The sequence below is a fragment of the Rhinolophus sinicus genome, chromosome 17 (genome assembly GCF_057876585.1).
Source record: "Rhinolophus sinicus isolate RSI-liver-muscle chromosome 17, RSI-T2T, whole genome shotgun sequence".
In the NCBI taxonomy this organism is placed as follows: domain Eukaryota; kingdom Metazoa; phylum Chordata; class Mammalia; order Chiroptera; family Rhinolophidae; genus Rhinolophus; species Rhinolophus sinicus.
Window position 1 is genome coordinate 122707665 of NC_142517.1, and position 16792 is coordinate 122724456.

Below are 16792 nucleotides of genomic sequence, written 5' to 3' on the forward strand. Positions count from 1 at the left end.
CCTCCTTCCTCCCATTAGAGTTTTTCACAGTTTTTGGTTAAATCATGTTCAAGCATTATCACTATGTAAATATTGTTTATTAATGAGCCAAGTGATGCACAGTGATTTTCCAATATTTAACCTTTTATTTTTCATGGAATCATTTAAACTTTACTTATTTGTTTTATGTTGCTGTCATTAGTTCTCCCAAATTCTCCAACAAAACCGAAAAACTCTCCAGTGTTATTTTCCAAATCATCCAACACAACACATCTATTAGTTGCTATTTGTTTGTTTGGTTTTTTCCTGCTATATTAGTTTCCTAGGGCTGTTGTAACAAATTGCCACAAACGTGTTGGCTTACAACAGCAGATATTTATTCTCTCAATTCTGGAGGCCAGAAGTTCAAAACCAAGGTTTCTACCGAGTTGGTTCCTTCTGTGATCTCTCAGGGACAATATATTCCATGCCTCTCTCCTAGCTTCTAGTGATTGTTGGCAATCCTTGGGGTGCTTTGGCTTATAGCTGCATCACCCCAATTTCTGCCTCTATCTTTACATAGCTTTTGTCCCTCTATGTCTCCTCTCTGTTTTTCTTGGCCTTCTTATAAGGATGCCAGTCATATTGGATTAGGTCCCAATAGGACTGGCATTCCTATAAGTATGACTTCATTTTAATTGCACCTGCAAAGACCCTATTTCCAAATAAGGTCACATTCTAAGGTTTTGGGGAGACATGAATTCCAGGGGCATACTATGCAACCAAATATACTTACTGTTAAAGAACAAAATTCGATGGAGTAAATTTGAAGATCTAATTGGCTTTATTAAGTTATTCAAAATGGAAGGTTTTATAGGCAGAAAGAGGGTGGGCAAGAAAGTTAAAAGAACGGATTATTTCAGGCAAGTTCACCTTCCCTTAGGGGAAGGCAGGGGGTCTTATCAGATTACCTCACTGACCAGGGAATTCCAGGCTGACTGGTTTAAAACCCAACTCCTGAGAGAGGCTGAAACTGCAATTAGGTTTGAAATTAAGTCTTGATAGGCCATAGCAAAAGTGACTCCGTTTTGGATTGCTGTTTCTTTTTAACTTCACCGGTGTTCTTTGTAGAGCCTTCTGCCTTCCTGTTCTGTTTGGTCCGGCTGTTCTCTAGACTTGCTCAACTCCCTTCATCTTCATGCTGAGAATTTCCTTTTCTTCCACAAATCCTATTCCTTTATTTCTTGTCTCTCTGTCTTTGGCTTACTCCCTAGTGTTGCAGCTCATCTTCCGTTATCGAACAAACAGTGCTTGGAAGATACATTTTTTGCATTGCATATCTGAAAATACTTTTGTTCAATTTTCACACCTAATTTGCAGTTTTGCTAGACATAGCAATTAGGTTGAAAAATCATTTTACCCCAGAATTTTCTGTTTTGGCATCTGGTATTATGGGACAGGCTATGTAATTCTGTTTCTAGAGCCTTTTTACTCTCTCTATGTATAAACTGCAGGGTGTTCTCTCTGTCCACTGTGTTTTATTTCACTTTATTTTATTTTTTTTTATGGAGGGCACAGCTCACAGTGGCCCATGTGGGGATCGAACCGGCAACCTGGTGTTATCAGCACCACGCTCTAGCCAACTGAGCCAACCGGCCTCCCACCCTGTGTTTTAAAATGTCATAGCGATGTGTCCCCAAGCAAGTCTGTTTTCATCCTTTTTGCTGACCTCTGGTAGCCCTTTCATTTGGAAACTCACATCCTTCTTTTCTTGGACAATATTCTTACATTATCTATTTGATCATTTCTCCCCCCTCCCCGCCTTCTGGTTATTTTCCTCTTTCTGAAACTTTTAATCAGATAGTGCACATCCTGGAATTGACCTCTAGTTTTCCCATTCTTTCTTTCTACTTTTCATTCCACTCTTTGTGTCCTGCTTTGTGGGTGACTCCTAGTTATTATCTTCCAACCCATCTATGGAATTTTTTTTATCTTGCTTATCTTATATTAAACGTCTAAGTCCTCTTCCTGGTTCTCTAAATGCTCCCTGTTTCCAGCATCCTGTTTGTGTCTTGCAAATGTAATCTTTTATCTCTCCGATGATATTCCTTAGAGTTGTTTTGTTCAAGCTCCTCCTGCAGCCTGTATGGTCTGTTTCCTCTGAGTTCCTTTTCCTGATTGTTTTGCTCCTCGTCTTTTACGTCGTCAGCTTTCCTCAGGTGTCAGTGGCCTTGACTGTTGCATTTAAGCCTGTCACTTCAGAGTGACTGAAGGCCCTGTGTGTGGGGCATGTGTCTCAAGGGAGACTGGGCTGGTAAGTGGCCGCTGTGTTGGGGCATCCCCGGCATTGCTATGTATAGGCCTTTGTCTGGGGCTGTTTGAGAAGAATCCTTTAATCTCCTTCCTAGAGTGGAGAGTAGACACTGCAGCAAGGGTCGAAAGCTGGCTGCTAGAGATCTGAAAACTGAGCAGCCCAGGGTTGGGGCTCTTTTATCATTCACCATATAGACAAGCATGTCCTTTAGAAATAGAATCTGAGCCACACCTGTAACTTCAATTTTCTAGTCGCCACGGTAAACACAGTAAAAAGAAACAGAAGAACTTAATTTCAATCATATGTTTTCTTTAACCCAATATAACCAAAATAGTATCATTTCAACATATCATTAATATAGAAATTGTTAATAACATATTTTGCATTCTTTTATTTGCAAATATCTTCCAAATCTGGCATGTGTCTTGCACTTACAGCACATCTCCGTTGGGACCAGCCACATATCATGTACAATAGACATGTGTGGCCAGTGGCCACTGTGCTGGACAGCACAAGTGTAGACATCACTTCATCCCCTCCCTCCTCTGCAGAGGTCCCCCAGAGTCTCACGCGGGCTCCTAGGAGACCCCAAACCCCTAGTGGCCTTCAGGAGCCATCTGATCCTGCCTCAGTTCCCAGGACACCCCTGGCACTTTGGAAGCACGAGGCTACACATGCTTTATTTAAAAGGGGGTTCCCATGGCTCCTGCTCCCTACCTGGACTGGGGTACCTGCTTGTCTTGACCTAGGCTGGGGTACCTGATTGTATTAAAAATTGAGTCCTCTCTCTTCTGCGCCTTTCTTTCTTTTTAATCCTCAGGTTCCCCAGCTATTTTCGTTGCTTCGTGGGCTATCACCAGACACTTTGTGGAAGATGTTGGGTAAGCTGTTGGAAGGAGAGGTAACAAGAGTGTATTTTATATTGTCCAGTTCTTCAAACAGGGCAGACACTGCTTTGGCGCTGTCTAGGAGAGGCCACGGGAGAGTTCTCTGTCTGTGCCAGGTGGCTGAGTGCCCCGCTCTCTCGGGGTGTGAGTTTGCAGAGGGGCAGTGCACCTGCTCCCTCCCAGGCCTCTCTCCCTTCTTGCCTGCCCTAGCAGCACTGGTTAGGTCAGGTGCCAGGCAAGAGCTGCGAAACCCAGAGAGGAAGCTCTAAGAGCCTTTCCTCTGCTCCTCCCTACACCTGGGTGTTACAGAGTCCTGCAGAGTCAGGCCTGGAGGGTGGCGTCTGCATCCTCAACAACTCCTGCTGGGGACAAATAGATCTAATCCTGTTCTCTAGAGATGTGAAGCACCATGGACAGGTGAGCTCAGGGGCCTTCTGGAAGTAGGCACTCAGAAAGAAAGCTTGAAAGAAACCAGGGAGGAAGTGAGGCAGTGTGACAGAGCAGGAGGCAGAATATTTGCATAAGACACAACCAGGCCAGGAAATGGACTAGGTCGATGAGGCTTACACTCAAAATCGGCCCCAAATCATTGTTTCAAAATAATTTTTTAAACTGGGTGAATTCACTTAAAAAAAAAATCTGGATTTTTCAGCTTCTCCAGAAAATAATGAAAAGTTCTGCCGTATTTCCCGTTTTCTCTTGTGGCAAAAATCAGCACGAGAAGAGTTGTTTGCCTTAGACTAGGCACATGCTCTCCAGCTTGCGGAGTACCACCCTCACCTCATGGCCCTGGGGTCCTGAGATCACGTGTCAGTCACCCAGCCACTTCTCTCCGTCACATCAGCTGCCTGGCCGCTGTTGGCACTTGAGTTTGGCACTTTGCTAGCTTTGAGATCTGGGATCTTTCGGCTACCAGGTTCCACCCACCCGATGCTCACGGGACATGCGTGGAGACAGGGCGCTGCTCCCTGGGCCCCAGCAGAGCTCCCAGCAGGAGGGAGTCCATTCTAATGGTGCCTAGCACACAGCCACAACGTTCAGAACCACAAGCATGGGTCCTTCATAGGAGGGCACCTCAGGGAATGAATCTTTTCTGGTCAGCCCAGCTCCCCACTCCTAACAATGCCTACTGTCCCTCCACAGGTGCTGGGACATCAACGCCAATGCATCTGTCTGGTGGGTCATTCGAGGGCCTGTGATCCTGTCCATCCTGGTAAGTGTCCGTCCTTCCCTGAGCTGGGCTCCAGTGAGAGAGACTGGACAGTGACTGGCCTATCAGGGCAGAGGAGACAGGGCTAGCGCCCCTCCCTCCAGGTTTGGGAGGAATAAACCTCAGAGCTTCCAGAGGCTGGCCAGCAGCAAGGGGAGCTGGAAGCTCCACCCACTGGAGAATGGGGGATGGGAGTGGGGGAAGGGGCAGGAAGAAGGCAAGAGCTTACATGACTCGCTCTTTTCCATGAGGAGCCACCGAAATGTGAGCAGAGCTCCTTGCCCTAAACTGGTTGGCTTCACGCTGGCCTCAAATCTACCTTCATTGGTTTAGATCTTTGGGTCTTGATCATTTTTTAGGCATCCTCTTGTTAAATTGCACAGAATCACTGAGCTGGGATCATGGAGGGAGGGGATAGGTATGGCTCGGGAGAGCTGAGTGAGGCTGTGGTCTTGGGCCTGGGCACATGTCTTAGCTTTACGTTTCCAGGTGCTTCTGCCTGAGGGTATGGATAAGAAAAGGGGGGCAGAGGAAGAAAGATACATGGGGGATACAGTGGGGTTGTCTCGTGGACAGAATCAGCCCTCAGCTGTGCACAGGGCTCAGAGGGATGCCAAGGCTGCAGGATAAGTTGACAGAAAGTGCCATCCATGGCCTTGCTGGAGTGGGAAGAGGGCACGGGACTGGGCAGCATGCCCCTCCTGGGGCCAGTCGGGAGGAGGTGGCCATCACATCACCGCTTTCTTCTCCTTTTCCTGACTCAAAACTACGAGAATTCATGAAAAAACAAAAATTGGGAGATATAAAATGTATTTATAAAAAGTGGAATTAAATCAACCATAAATCACCATTTAGCACCTAGATACACATTGTAAATACACGTGTGCTTTTTTTCCCTATCTGCCTTTGAGCACACATTCTTTTTTTTTTGGAAATGCTTAATATGGTTTTGTATCCTAGTTTGTTTGTTTTTCACTTAGCAATAGATGTGAGCTGCCCTGTGTCATTTGAAGTTATTTGACCAAACAATGTGCTATCGCTGCATAATATTCCCACTGTAGGATATTTTTCTCATTGAAGCCAGTTTCCTTACTGTAATTCTGAGACTCTGACAGCCCAGCTCAGGAAAGCCCCAGCTGAGGGACAACCAGCTCCAATGTCCAGGCTGCTGTCATGGTACTGTGGTCTGTCGTGATTGAGGGACGTTGAGTGGGCACTCCTGATGCAAAATATCTCCTTACCAGCCTGTCACGGGGCCTAGAATTCCATCATTTAAGATTCATTCTTGGGATCCTAAGAGTTTTTTTCTTTCACCTTCAAAGGCTCCCTATTAAACTAAATACAACTGTAAGACAAAAGATAAAATATAAGATAAAACTAAAAAGTCTTTATTAGTTTACCCCATGCACAACCAGCTCAGAGCAAGATACATAGCACGCTGAGAAGCTGTGTTCCAGAAGCAGCAACACTGACTGGACTAGGAGTTCTAAACAGGCCAGTAATCCTGTGTCTTTTGGCCAGTGTCCCCAGGCCCCAGGCTATTTATATGAACAATGAAGGCTCCCAGCTGGGCGATTCCACTAATCCTTGCTTCTGTAAATGGTGCTGAAGCCAGCTGGGAAGAGAGGAGGAGAGGTGCTGCCATGTGGGCGACTTCCTAAGGTTCGGGCACTGGGGTTGGGGGAGGGGGCACCAAAAGAAATAAGGAGACTCCATTCCTGTCCTTTAGGAAATGATGGAATTGGCAGATAAGTGGACAAACACACAAGTTTGACAGATGCATGTATTTGCCCCTTTCAAATATGTCAAGGGTTTTTACACAGTGACATCATTCCTAACTGCAGTGGATTAGGAAAGGCAGGTAATCAAGGATGACTTCCTGGAGCTGCTGGTTGAGTTGCCCAGTGAGTCTATAAGGCTCTGAAGCCCTTCTTGAACTGTGTGCTCTAGACCAGCAGCTTCAGCATCACCTGGGAGCTTGTTGCAAATGCAAATTCCCCACCCCAGGTTTACTGACCTGTAACCACTGTGGGGAGGGCACCCAGCAATCTGCGCCCTAAACCTCTCTGTAAAGCCTTGCTACTCAAAGTGTAGTCCAAGGACCATCCTGGAGCTGGGCATTCCCTGGAGCTGGTTAGAAATGCAGAACCTCAGGCCCACCCAGACCTGCATTTTAACAAGATCCCCAGGGGGTTCCAACACACTCCAAGGGTGAGTAATCCTGCTGCAGGTGAGCCAAGTTACAGGTCCTGCAGCCCAGGGCTAGGACGGGTGCTGTGCTTCCCTGGCCTCCAGACAGTTTGTTCCACCAGGACGAGGGGTGGGGGTGGGGTGGGGAAGCACTGATGTGCCATCTTGGGTGTATCCTGGGTGTGGTTTGCAGTGCCTTCCTTCTCTGCCCTCAGGTCCAGGGACATGGATTGCAAGTTCCCTATAGCCTCCCGTCTGCCTTGTGTTTTACAGATTAATTTCATCCTTTTTATAAACATTCTAAGAATCCTGATGAGAAAACTTAGAACCCAAGAAACAAGAGGAAATGAAGCAAACCATTATAAGTAAGTGAAAAGCAAAGACCTAAACACACTCGGTCAGCACACATTTACTGAGCACCTACTGTTTACCCAACTGGTGCTAGACACCATTGGAAATGGAGGAGAAGGGAAAACCTTGACCTAGTTCCAAGGAGTTTACAGTGTAAATGGGGGGGAAGGGGAAACGGGTCCATCGTGAAATCTGAGACACTCTGCTGGGGGTGGAGCCACAAGACACCTCAGCAGGATCCTTGGGGCAAGGCTAGGGAGTCAGCAATGGACCTCAGGGACCCAAAGTCAGACAAATTTGTGTAGGTATGTGTATTTTTCAGGGGAGAATGACCTTAGCTTTCATCAGATTTTCAAAGAGATATGTGATCCAAAAATACTTTAAACGTTTAAGATGTTAAAGAGAGATGCTGTATGAGTTCACCAGGGCTGCCGTAACAAAATACCAGACTAGGTGTCTTAAACAAGAGACATTAATTTGCTCGCAGTTCTGGAGTCTGGAAGTCCAAGATCAAGGTATCGGCAGGATTGTTTTCTCACGAGGCCTCTGCGCTTGGCTTGTAGACGGACTTCTCCTCACGTGGCCTTTTCTCTGTGTGTGCATCCCTGGTGGGTGTCTTCTCCCACCAGTTGATTGGTCTAAGGCCCCACCCTAATAACTTTAACTTCACCACCTCTTTATTGGCCCTCTCTGCAAATATACCGTGTTTCCCCAAAAATAAGACCTAGCCAGACAATCTGCTCTAATGTGTCTTTTGGAGCAAAAATTAATATAAGACCCGGTATTACATTATCTCACATCATATCATATTATATTAAAGACCTGGTCTTATATTATAGTAGAATAAGACTGGGTCTTATATTAATTTTTGCTCCAAAAGACACATTAGAGCTGATTGGCCGGCTAGGTCTTATATTCGGGGAAACACGGTAGTCACATTCTGAGGTCTTACAGGTTAGAGCTTCAACATGCTAATTTGAGTGGGGACACAATTCAGCCCATAACAGATATTAAAAACAAATCGGTGTTCGACAGAGGACTTCTCCACAATTCAGAGTTGTGAGAAACTGGCAGCAGCCTGGGTTACTTGGTGGCAGAATCCCCAGGATGTCTTTAGGGCAGTGGGCGTCAAGTTAGGGTTGGGCTGGGCATCCAGGATAAAGTTGCCAGATAAAATACAGGATGCCCAGTTCAATTTGAATTTTTCATAAACAATGTATAGTTTTTTAATACTTACACCAAAAAAACCCCACAAAACATTGTTTATCTGAAATGCAAATTAAACTGGGCATCCTGTATTATTATTTGCTAAATTTGGCAATGCTAACCTGGGAAGAAAATGAAAGAATATCTCCTTACTTATTATTAAAACAAATAAGAATGCTGTCTTTGCTGATAATATGTTAGACCTAGAGTGGCAGTCATATATGCACATAATTTATAAACAGTTACTGGGGTGGGTCCATATTCAGATATTTTTTACTAGTAGGGGGTACGTGATCAGAAAGTTTAGGGACCGGCCATGGGTTGGTAAATGATGTATCTGGGTGATGGGTACGTGGGAATTTTCTGAAATAAAAAGTAAAAACAAAAAAGTTTGGGGACACTGCTGCAAAGCCTTTTGCAATTGGGCAAAAGATGGGGTGTGCGAAGCCATGAGCCCCCGGCTAGTGGAGCGGGTGGGAGACCAGCATCTCTGTTCCCAGGCGTCTGGCCAAATCCACCCTCCTGCTGATCCCTCTCTTTGGAGTCCACTATATCATCTTCGCCTTCTGTCCAGACGATGCCATGGAGATCCAGCTGTTTTTCGAATTGGCCCTTGGCTCATTCCAGGTGAGTTTCAGGGACTGTGACTTTAAGGTAGAAGGAGGAGTTCTCTCTTTCCTTAGAGAAACACGGAGGCCAGAAAGAGAGCAAGCCACATGGTCCTGGAAGAGTCCACAGTGCAGTTGGAGAAGGCGGATGCCTCACTTGGCAGAGACCCAAGAGAAGCAGGGGCTGGACTTTACCCTGAGGGTCACCACCAGACAGATGGGGGTAGGAGCTAAAACTAAGGAGAGAGAGACTGACTCCAGGGAAAACAAAAGGGAAAAGTAAGCCTAGACGCTATATTGTACAGCTCTTAACAGGGCCACGGCTGAGCCATCAAAAAGCGGGGCAGGAAAATGAGCATTGTGGGTGCAGGTGGGATGGGAGGGTGTTTGAAAGAATAATATCCTCATGTTCGTACTGGGAAGTCCATAAAAATGCCCCAAACTGAAAAATCCAGAAGTAGCAGCATCAGCATGTTATTTACAATCAGTTAAGAAAGTTCCAAATAGTTGCCTCTAAGGAACAGGAAATGGGGGTGGCGGGTGTCAGGAGGCTGCTGCTGCTGCTGTGTGTGTGTGTGTGTGTGTGTGTGTGTGTGTGTGTGTGTGTGTGTGTGGTCAAGAATCATTTGACTCTTTGAAACTATGTGCATATACAACTTATTAAAAATGAAAACCAACTTAAAAGAAAAGAAAAAAAGTGAGGGGAAAAGTCACTCACCTACTTATTCAACAAGATGTTGTGAGGTTAACATAAAATAGTAAAGATGTTTAGACAGAATGGACTCTTAACATGAATCCCAAACTTCACAAGGTTATTTATTTACTCAGAGCTGTCTCCTTCCAAGAAAATAAAGTGATGTCGCTTTTAGGAAAAATATACAGAGGACAAAAAATAAGTAGATGAGGGATCAGTGAAAAAAGAAAATAAAGTCAAAAGTGTTCATACACAGAAGCAAATTTGTTAAAGTCCTATAAAGGTAGGAGATGTAGGTCATAAATTTGATTTAGAGCTTCCCAGTAGCCAAAGCAAAGACAGAAGCACAATCTGTTTCAAGATTTACAGTATCCATAGATGAAAACAAGCTGGTTCCCAGGAAAGACTAGTGATTACAGGCTTTGGGGTCTGAGAGAAATTTTTCCCAGTGTGATTTCCTAAAGGAGCCAGCCTGCCCTCAACAAGGTTGAGCATCTCGCAGAGTCCTCCTCACCAGGCTGGCCTTGGCCTCAGGGTGGGGGCTCAGAGCCAACCTCACTCCCAGAGTTCTGTTCAGGGTGGGCGTGGCCAGGGTCATTCTCACTCTCAGGTTCCAGGGAGGACACATCCCTTGGGAACACTGTATTGAGTGGACTCAAATCTTGCTCTAACCCATGCCTTCAGACTCCACCCCAGGGCTGTCCCCTCTGCCCTCCTCTGAGCCTCTCTTCTGCCCAGAGCCCCCCCCCCGCAGCGCCCCAGACCTCCCGAGAACCCAGCTTCTTGTGCAATCCTTGATTCTTTTTCACTGGGCCAGGAAGTTTTCATGCCCAGTGCTCTTGCAATGTGTGGGGTGGCTGGGCTCACTGTGGCCTTTTTAGCAGCTGGGGGTTCCAGGTCCAGATGGGCAGAAGGCTTTGACCCAGCTGAAAAAGTGGGTAGTGATCTCTCTGAGACCATGGAGACCCAGGTCTGCCTCCCTGCGTGGCTGAGGACTTCCTGCCCCCTGGAGCAGCGGCTTGGGGTTGGGGCTGTGGGCTACCCAAGCGAAGGCCATTTGGCTTCTCTCTGGGGAGAGGCTTGTTGAGAGAAAACCAAAAGCACTTTCCTAATGTTTCCACAGAAATGTTTACCAAAAAAAGGATCATTGAGGTTTTTTTTTTTTTAAAGATTTTATTGGGGAAGGGGAACAGGACTTTATTGGGGAACAATGGTCAAATTGTTGTCCTTTCAATCTTAGTTGTGGAGGGTTCTGTTCAGCTTCAAGTTGTTGTTCTTTCAGTCTTAGTTGTGGAGGGCGCAGCTCAGCTCCAGGTCCAGTTGCCGTTGCTAGTTGCAGGGGGCACAGCCCACCATCCCTTGCGGGAGTCGAACCGGCAACCTTGTGGTTGAGAGGACAAGCTCCAACCAACTGAGCCATCTGGGAGCTCAGTGGCAGCTCAGCTCAAGGTGCCGTGTTCAATTTTAGTTGCAGGGGGCGCTGCCCACCATCCCTTGTGGGACTCGAGGAGTTGAACTGGCAACCTTGTGGTTGAGAGCCCACTGGCCCATGTGGGAATCGAACCAGCAGCCTTCGGAGTTAGGAGCACGGAGCTCTAACCGCCTGAGCCACCGGGCCGGCCTGAGGTGTTTTTTTTAATGAGAACATTTGTTCAGAGACAAATATATCTTTTTCTGTTACACATTTATATTATATATATATTTAAAATTTGTATTATGGAAAATTTCTCTCACATACAAAAGCAAATGGTATAGTAAACCCGAGTAGCCATTCCCAGCGGCCTCTCCTGTTTCATCTCCATCCCATCGGCCACCATTTTAAGCCAATCAAGACATAATTTTCTTTCACATGTAAATATTTCAGTATTCCTAAGACAGGCTTCATGAAGAACACACACAGAGCCACATTCCGTTACCACTGCAGATATTTTTAAAAAACTAAAGTGTATTAGGTCTTTCTGGTTATAGAAACACTTGCTTATTGAAGGAAATTTGGAAAATAAGGCAAAGTTAAGAGAAAACTTCATCCACTCTCAAAATCCAGAAATAACTGTTAAGATGCTGGTGTATTTACTTCTAAGTCTCTTTTCTATCCAGGAAGACACACAGATGTACCCACACGCACATGTAATTGGGAGCATGTGTGGCTTTGTATGCGTATCCTGCGTGTTTAATTCCCTATCATGCCCATCATTAATATTTTTCCACGTCATTGAAGTTCTTTAAATACTTCATTTTTTAATGATTGTATAAACACTGTAGGGTTTCTTAAAGTTGCCAGCTGTGTGAGGCCTGTCCTATATATACCTGGGGCACATCTAACTATCCCACACTTGGGGCTCCTGCCCTCCCCTGAACAGTGCAAATGTGTTCCTGGATCCTTGAGGCCCAGGCAATGCTGGGCCCAGTGAGACAGGCAACAACCGTGGCTGGCAGCTCTGGGCCAAGCAGACACAGCTCCAGTCCTGCCTAAACCCCTCACCTGTGAAGGGGATCCTCGTACCTATCGCCTAGGGCTTTGGTAAGGATTAAACGAAGCCCCTGGAACCCAGAAACCCACAGCTATGCAGGCCAAGCTATACTTCAATTTGGCCATTTTATTTCAAAGCCTGCCTTTTACACCCTCTGACAGGGTTCCCTAAGAAGTGATGACTGTTGGAACCATCTAGGGATCTCTCAAATCTGCTGATGCTCCCATCCTGAGACATTCATGTTTGGGGTACCGAGTGCAACCTGGGCAAAGCTTCCGGGTGATTCTAACATGCAGCAACATTTGGAAACCACTACCCCCAAACTGTCCCCATTCTAGGCAGCAGTTATTGAGGTCTGAAATTCTAAAGCCAATTCTTCTAGTTTTGTCACTGAGTCTTGTTAAATGCCAATACCCCTGAGCAGTCATACATATTAAGCCCACCATAGACAGGCCGGCTCATTGCTCTTTGGGGTCCTTTCCAAGGTAATAAGTTAAGGGCAGGCCTGAATGGGACTAAGGAAGAGGGTTAGGCCACCTACGGTCCAAGCTGTGGCCACCAGGCCTCAGGGCTAAGGCGCTCAGCAGCTGGGGAAGCCTGAGGGTAGGGCCTGTAAGGAAGGGCTGGCCCAAGGAGAGTCCCTGAGGGTGAGTGGGGTACAGCACTGCAGAGACCCTGCTCACAGCTCAGGGTTCCGGGCAGGCCTCTTAAGGCTCAAATACTGCATCCCAGATTGTAATCCCTACCCTGGCAGAGATCCATGCCAGGATCCCAGAGGGCACCATGCAGAAAACAGGAGATACCTGTGAGATACCAGGAGGGTCCTGATGGGCACAGATCCCCACCATGCCAGGAACACAAAGCGATGTAGCACCGAGGCCCCTGACCAGGGAAATGCAGTCACCTGTCTGATGAGCAGAGAGGTCAGGACCTGCATATAAGCTTTGTTCTGACCAAACGTTCCCACTTGTTTTTCAACATGAATAGCTGTCCATGTCTAAACATCTCCAGACTTCCAGCTTATCTTGAAAATGAGCCCTTAGGGTCCAGGGGCTCACGTACATGGGCTGGCCCCAACCCCTCCTCCTGGGGTGGGCTGCCTTTAGGTCTCACGACTCCCTGCTTCTCCCAATGGACCCACCTTACTAATTTAGGCGACTTGCCTTTCCCACGACTGTTAGCAGCCGTAACTTTAATGTTACTGACACCACGTATGGTGTCACTGCTAGACGCTGGGAACATGTGATTGGGACCCTGTCCCTGCCCCTGAGGAGCTGTCTGTGCCAGTCGATGCCAGCACAGCCAGGGACACTGTGGGGGCCCAGAAGAGGTAGCCCTAATCCCCCGAGGTGTGGGAAGGCTCTGCAACTCTTCCTGTGGTGGTGGAGTGAGGCTGCACCTGACGATTAAAGGACTGGGGGTGAGGGAGGCTGGAGCTGGAGCACCTGCACTAACCCCTGCTCCCTCTGCTCCCTGGCAGGGCCTGGTGGTGGCCGTCCTCTACTGCTTCCTCAACGGGGAGGTGAGTGTGCTCAGGTTGCCTGGAGGGGCTCCCTAGCCACCTGGGAAGGGGGTGGGAGCGGGGGAGTGGGTAGGAGAGGCTGGGGCCTCTCGGCTTCGGCTTCGGCATCTTCTAGGAGTCTGAGCTCACTTCAAGGGAGCAACAGAACCACATGGAGAGCTAAATGTTTTCTAACAAGCGCTCCGGGTGATTCTTATCCTTGGGAAGTGCAGGAAATGCAGGAAAGTGCGGGCGCCCCAACCAGAACCCAGGTTCCTGACTGCTCTGCTGCTGATCAGGACAGGTGGTCTGGGTCACTGCCCTTCTCTGGGCCTGTTTTCTCACCTGTAAAATGAGTGACTCAGATGACATGTCTGCCAACTCAGCCCTCAGAGAACCCCAAATGAGCATTGACTCTGAGGGTCTGCACACTTACCTTGAGGCCTCTGCCACTGCCCTGAGCATTTGGGCCAGAACACGAGGTTCCTGGCACACAGAAGCTGGGCAGTCATTAGTTGAACATGGCATGGCACACAAGTAAAGCCTTTCTGAGACTGCTGACCATCTATCTGGTTCACCACACATATGGATGGTGAATGAGAACGCCTGACGATTTCCAGAAATCAGGCCTTAAGCTTAACCGCAAAGGTTTTGCAGCTAGCGCTGGGGATTGTGAGGGAAATTCACCAACAGCAGCTCCCTGGCCCCCAGATAAGTTCTGACCTAAGGTGGCTTTCTGGCAATGTGTGCGGTTGTCCCGGGTGACAATGTAGACGTTAAAATTCTGCAGTTTGTGAAACCACCACAAGCCCCTTTTCCCCGACAGTACTGAGATTGCAGGTGATTTATGCCCAGAGGAGGGCTCTCAATTCCCACTGGACATCAGGCTGGAAGTGGTCAATCTGAGTGGCCAGCAGGAGAGGGGAAAGCATGACCACTAGGCAAGAGCGGCAGGGCCGGGGCCGAGGCCCCAGGGGAGTGAGCAGGACTCTGGGTACTGGTCCTTTATGTTCTCTCCTGGACTAATGGCTGATTTCTGGGGCCAGGTGCAGCTGGAAGTTCAGAAGAAGTGGCGGCAGTGGCACCTCCACGAGCTCCCACTGCGCCCCGTGGCCCTCAGCTCCTCCTTCAGCAACGGCACCAGCGGCCTCACCCACGGCACCACTGTCAGCCCCTCGGAGCCAAACCGGGGCACCTGCAGGGCCAGTGTCATCTGAGAGGCTGGAGCAGGGCCACAGACAGAGGCCACGCCAGGTCCTATGAGGGCAGGACACTGCTGCAGGACAGTCTGTCTTCCCGGCAGACACCATATGTTCTCCTGTCCTCCAGGCCTTCGGGTTGGGGGTGCAGTGAGAATTCCTCAGAACTGAACAGATGGGATTTGGGGCTCCACGGGGGGTGGGGGGGTGGAGGCCTGGGATTTGGGTCTGTTGTGTTCTCCTGGGAAGAGCAGTTCAGGGGTCCCAGCAGGGAGCAGGGAAATGAATGGTAGCTGGGATGAGATTTGGTCTCAGTATCTGTCAGTCTTTTTGCCTTTCAGACACAGGTGAGGGAGGATGCTCTGGCCCATTCCCCTACCCCTTTCTGTAGAAGGGGGCTTCCCTGACCCCCACTCATTTTCAGGGACAAGCTTAGAAGCCCAGAAAACATGAGAAATGGAGGCCTTTGGCCCTACATGGATCTTTCCCTCCCCTCATTGCAACTCACCAGTCCAGTAGTTCTCATCCTAGAGCCTTCAAGACAGTAACTGATCAAGTCCCAGGAGTCCAGGAGAATCCCAACAGCCCCCGCTCCCTTTTAGTAACCCTAGCATGGTATGAGATGTCCCTCTGTTCTTACTGCTTTCAGTCAGCTAGCCACAGCCCCCAGGGCAGGTATAGCAGGAGACGGGGCATGATCCCACTTGACAGAAGAGAAACAGGTTCACCAAGGTCCTGTGGCTTGCTCAAGCTACTGGGCAAAGAAGTGGCAAAGTCCAGTCCTGGGCTTTCAGTCTCAAATCTCAATGCTCCAAGGCTGTTTTACACGGCCCATCTACCCGCCCCATTGGGGATTTTAATCTCACCCTTTCCTCTCTGGATCTGTCCCCTTGAATATCAACACCCCCTTCCCACCAGCCTTGTGAGGATTAAACAGGATTCAATATTTGAACCCTCTTACAAAACAAAACCTACCAGTGCTCAGGGGAATGAAATCTGGACATAGTAGAGAACTCCTCCCCCCAGTGAAAAGAATCTTGCTGTTGGGTGGGCCCAGCTCTAGTCCTAGCTTTGGGTGATCCTGGACAAGAGCTATCCCTCTCCAGGGCTTGGCTCCCTAACTCGGTACCTTACCCCTGCCGACAAGGTGGTCACCCTTTGCCCCTTGTAGACTGCTCCTGGTGAGAAGGCCAGGTGCCCACTTCCAGGGCTAAGAACTCAGTCTACATGGTTGATGAGCTCTGCTCTCCAAAACACCGATTGGTCCACAACACCTTGCTCAAGTCATGTCCACAGACTCTGTGCATTTTGGAATAAAAGTTTTTTAAAAAAATCACAAGAGGTAGATATAGGCACCCAGCCCAGCTAAGAAAGTGGACCTGCTGTGGCAAGGGCAGGGCAGAGACCCAAAACTCATGCACTCAGTCAGTGGCAGCAAGAATGAACCAGGGAAGGCCCGAATTTATCAGGTGGGGGAGTGGGAAGAGGCTAGTGTAGAATGAAATGGGCTGAGGGCAAAAAAGGGATTGGAAACGGGGCAAGTTAGTGTACAAAAACCCTGATCTGCTGGCAAGGATGGAAATCTCCACTGGTTTCTGGTCGCCTTCACCTGCACTCCCCAGGATGGTTATTAATCATTACCCAAGGTCCAACAGGTCTAGACACATGCTCTTTGAAATGTGTTCTAGGATTAAAAATGGTACCCTGAGGCCATCTGATCCTCACCAAAGATGGACACGCACATTCATCTCAGGGAGGGCTGTGCATCAGAAGTCAGGGGGACCTGTCTGGAAGGCTTGCTCAAGAACTCTTCTCAAAGAGGGGTCAGCCAGCTGCTGGAAGCTGGCGTTATCCGGGTATCATGGGGTTCCAGGAATCGAATCAAGTCAAATGGTTTGAAAACCTATCATGTGCCAGACATTCTGAGGGAATCCTGAACTCTGCCTCCCTGGCATGACCAAAGCTAAAGCACGGAAATGTGCAGAAAGGGCCTTTGAGCTGGCGGAAGTCCTAGGCCCTAATTGGACACACTTAGCTGGAAGAATGATCCACTCTTAGCAACCCCAGCAGGCCCTAGGGACCTCGTAGCTCATATCCCAGCACAGAGCCATAAAACAGGTGTAAACAGCACATGGCTATGCAGCGAGCCCAGGCACCAGTTATTGGATCTGCTACCAAGTCTATTCCTGTCCCGGGGGAAGGA

The 16792-nt window shown here is 48.2% G+C and overlaps 1 protein-coding gene across 2 annotated transcripts in view; it reads left to right on the forward strand.

Moving 5' to 3' along the window:
* The window catches only part of SCTR (secretin receptor), a 70230-nt gene extending 55623 nt beyond the window's left edge, over window positions 1-14607 (forward strand). For both annotated transcript variants that reach the window (XM_019715494.3, XM_019715493.3), the window contains 6 exons: window positions 3093-3153; window positions 4303-4372; window positions 6833-6924; window positions 8617-8743; window positions 13370-13411; window positions 14437-14607. In XM_019715494.3, coding sequence (XP_019571053.2) covers window positions 3093-3153; window positions 4303-4372; window positions 6833-6924; window positions 8617-8743; window positions 13370-13411; window positions 14437-14607 — 563 coding nt within the window. The remainder of the gene's footprint in view (window positions 1-3092; window positions 3154-4302; window positions 4373-6832; window positions 6925-8616; window positions 8744-13369; window positions 13412-14436) is intronic.
* Window positions 14608-16792: the final 2185 nt, after the last annotated feature.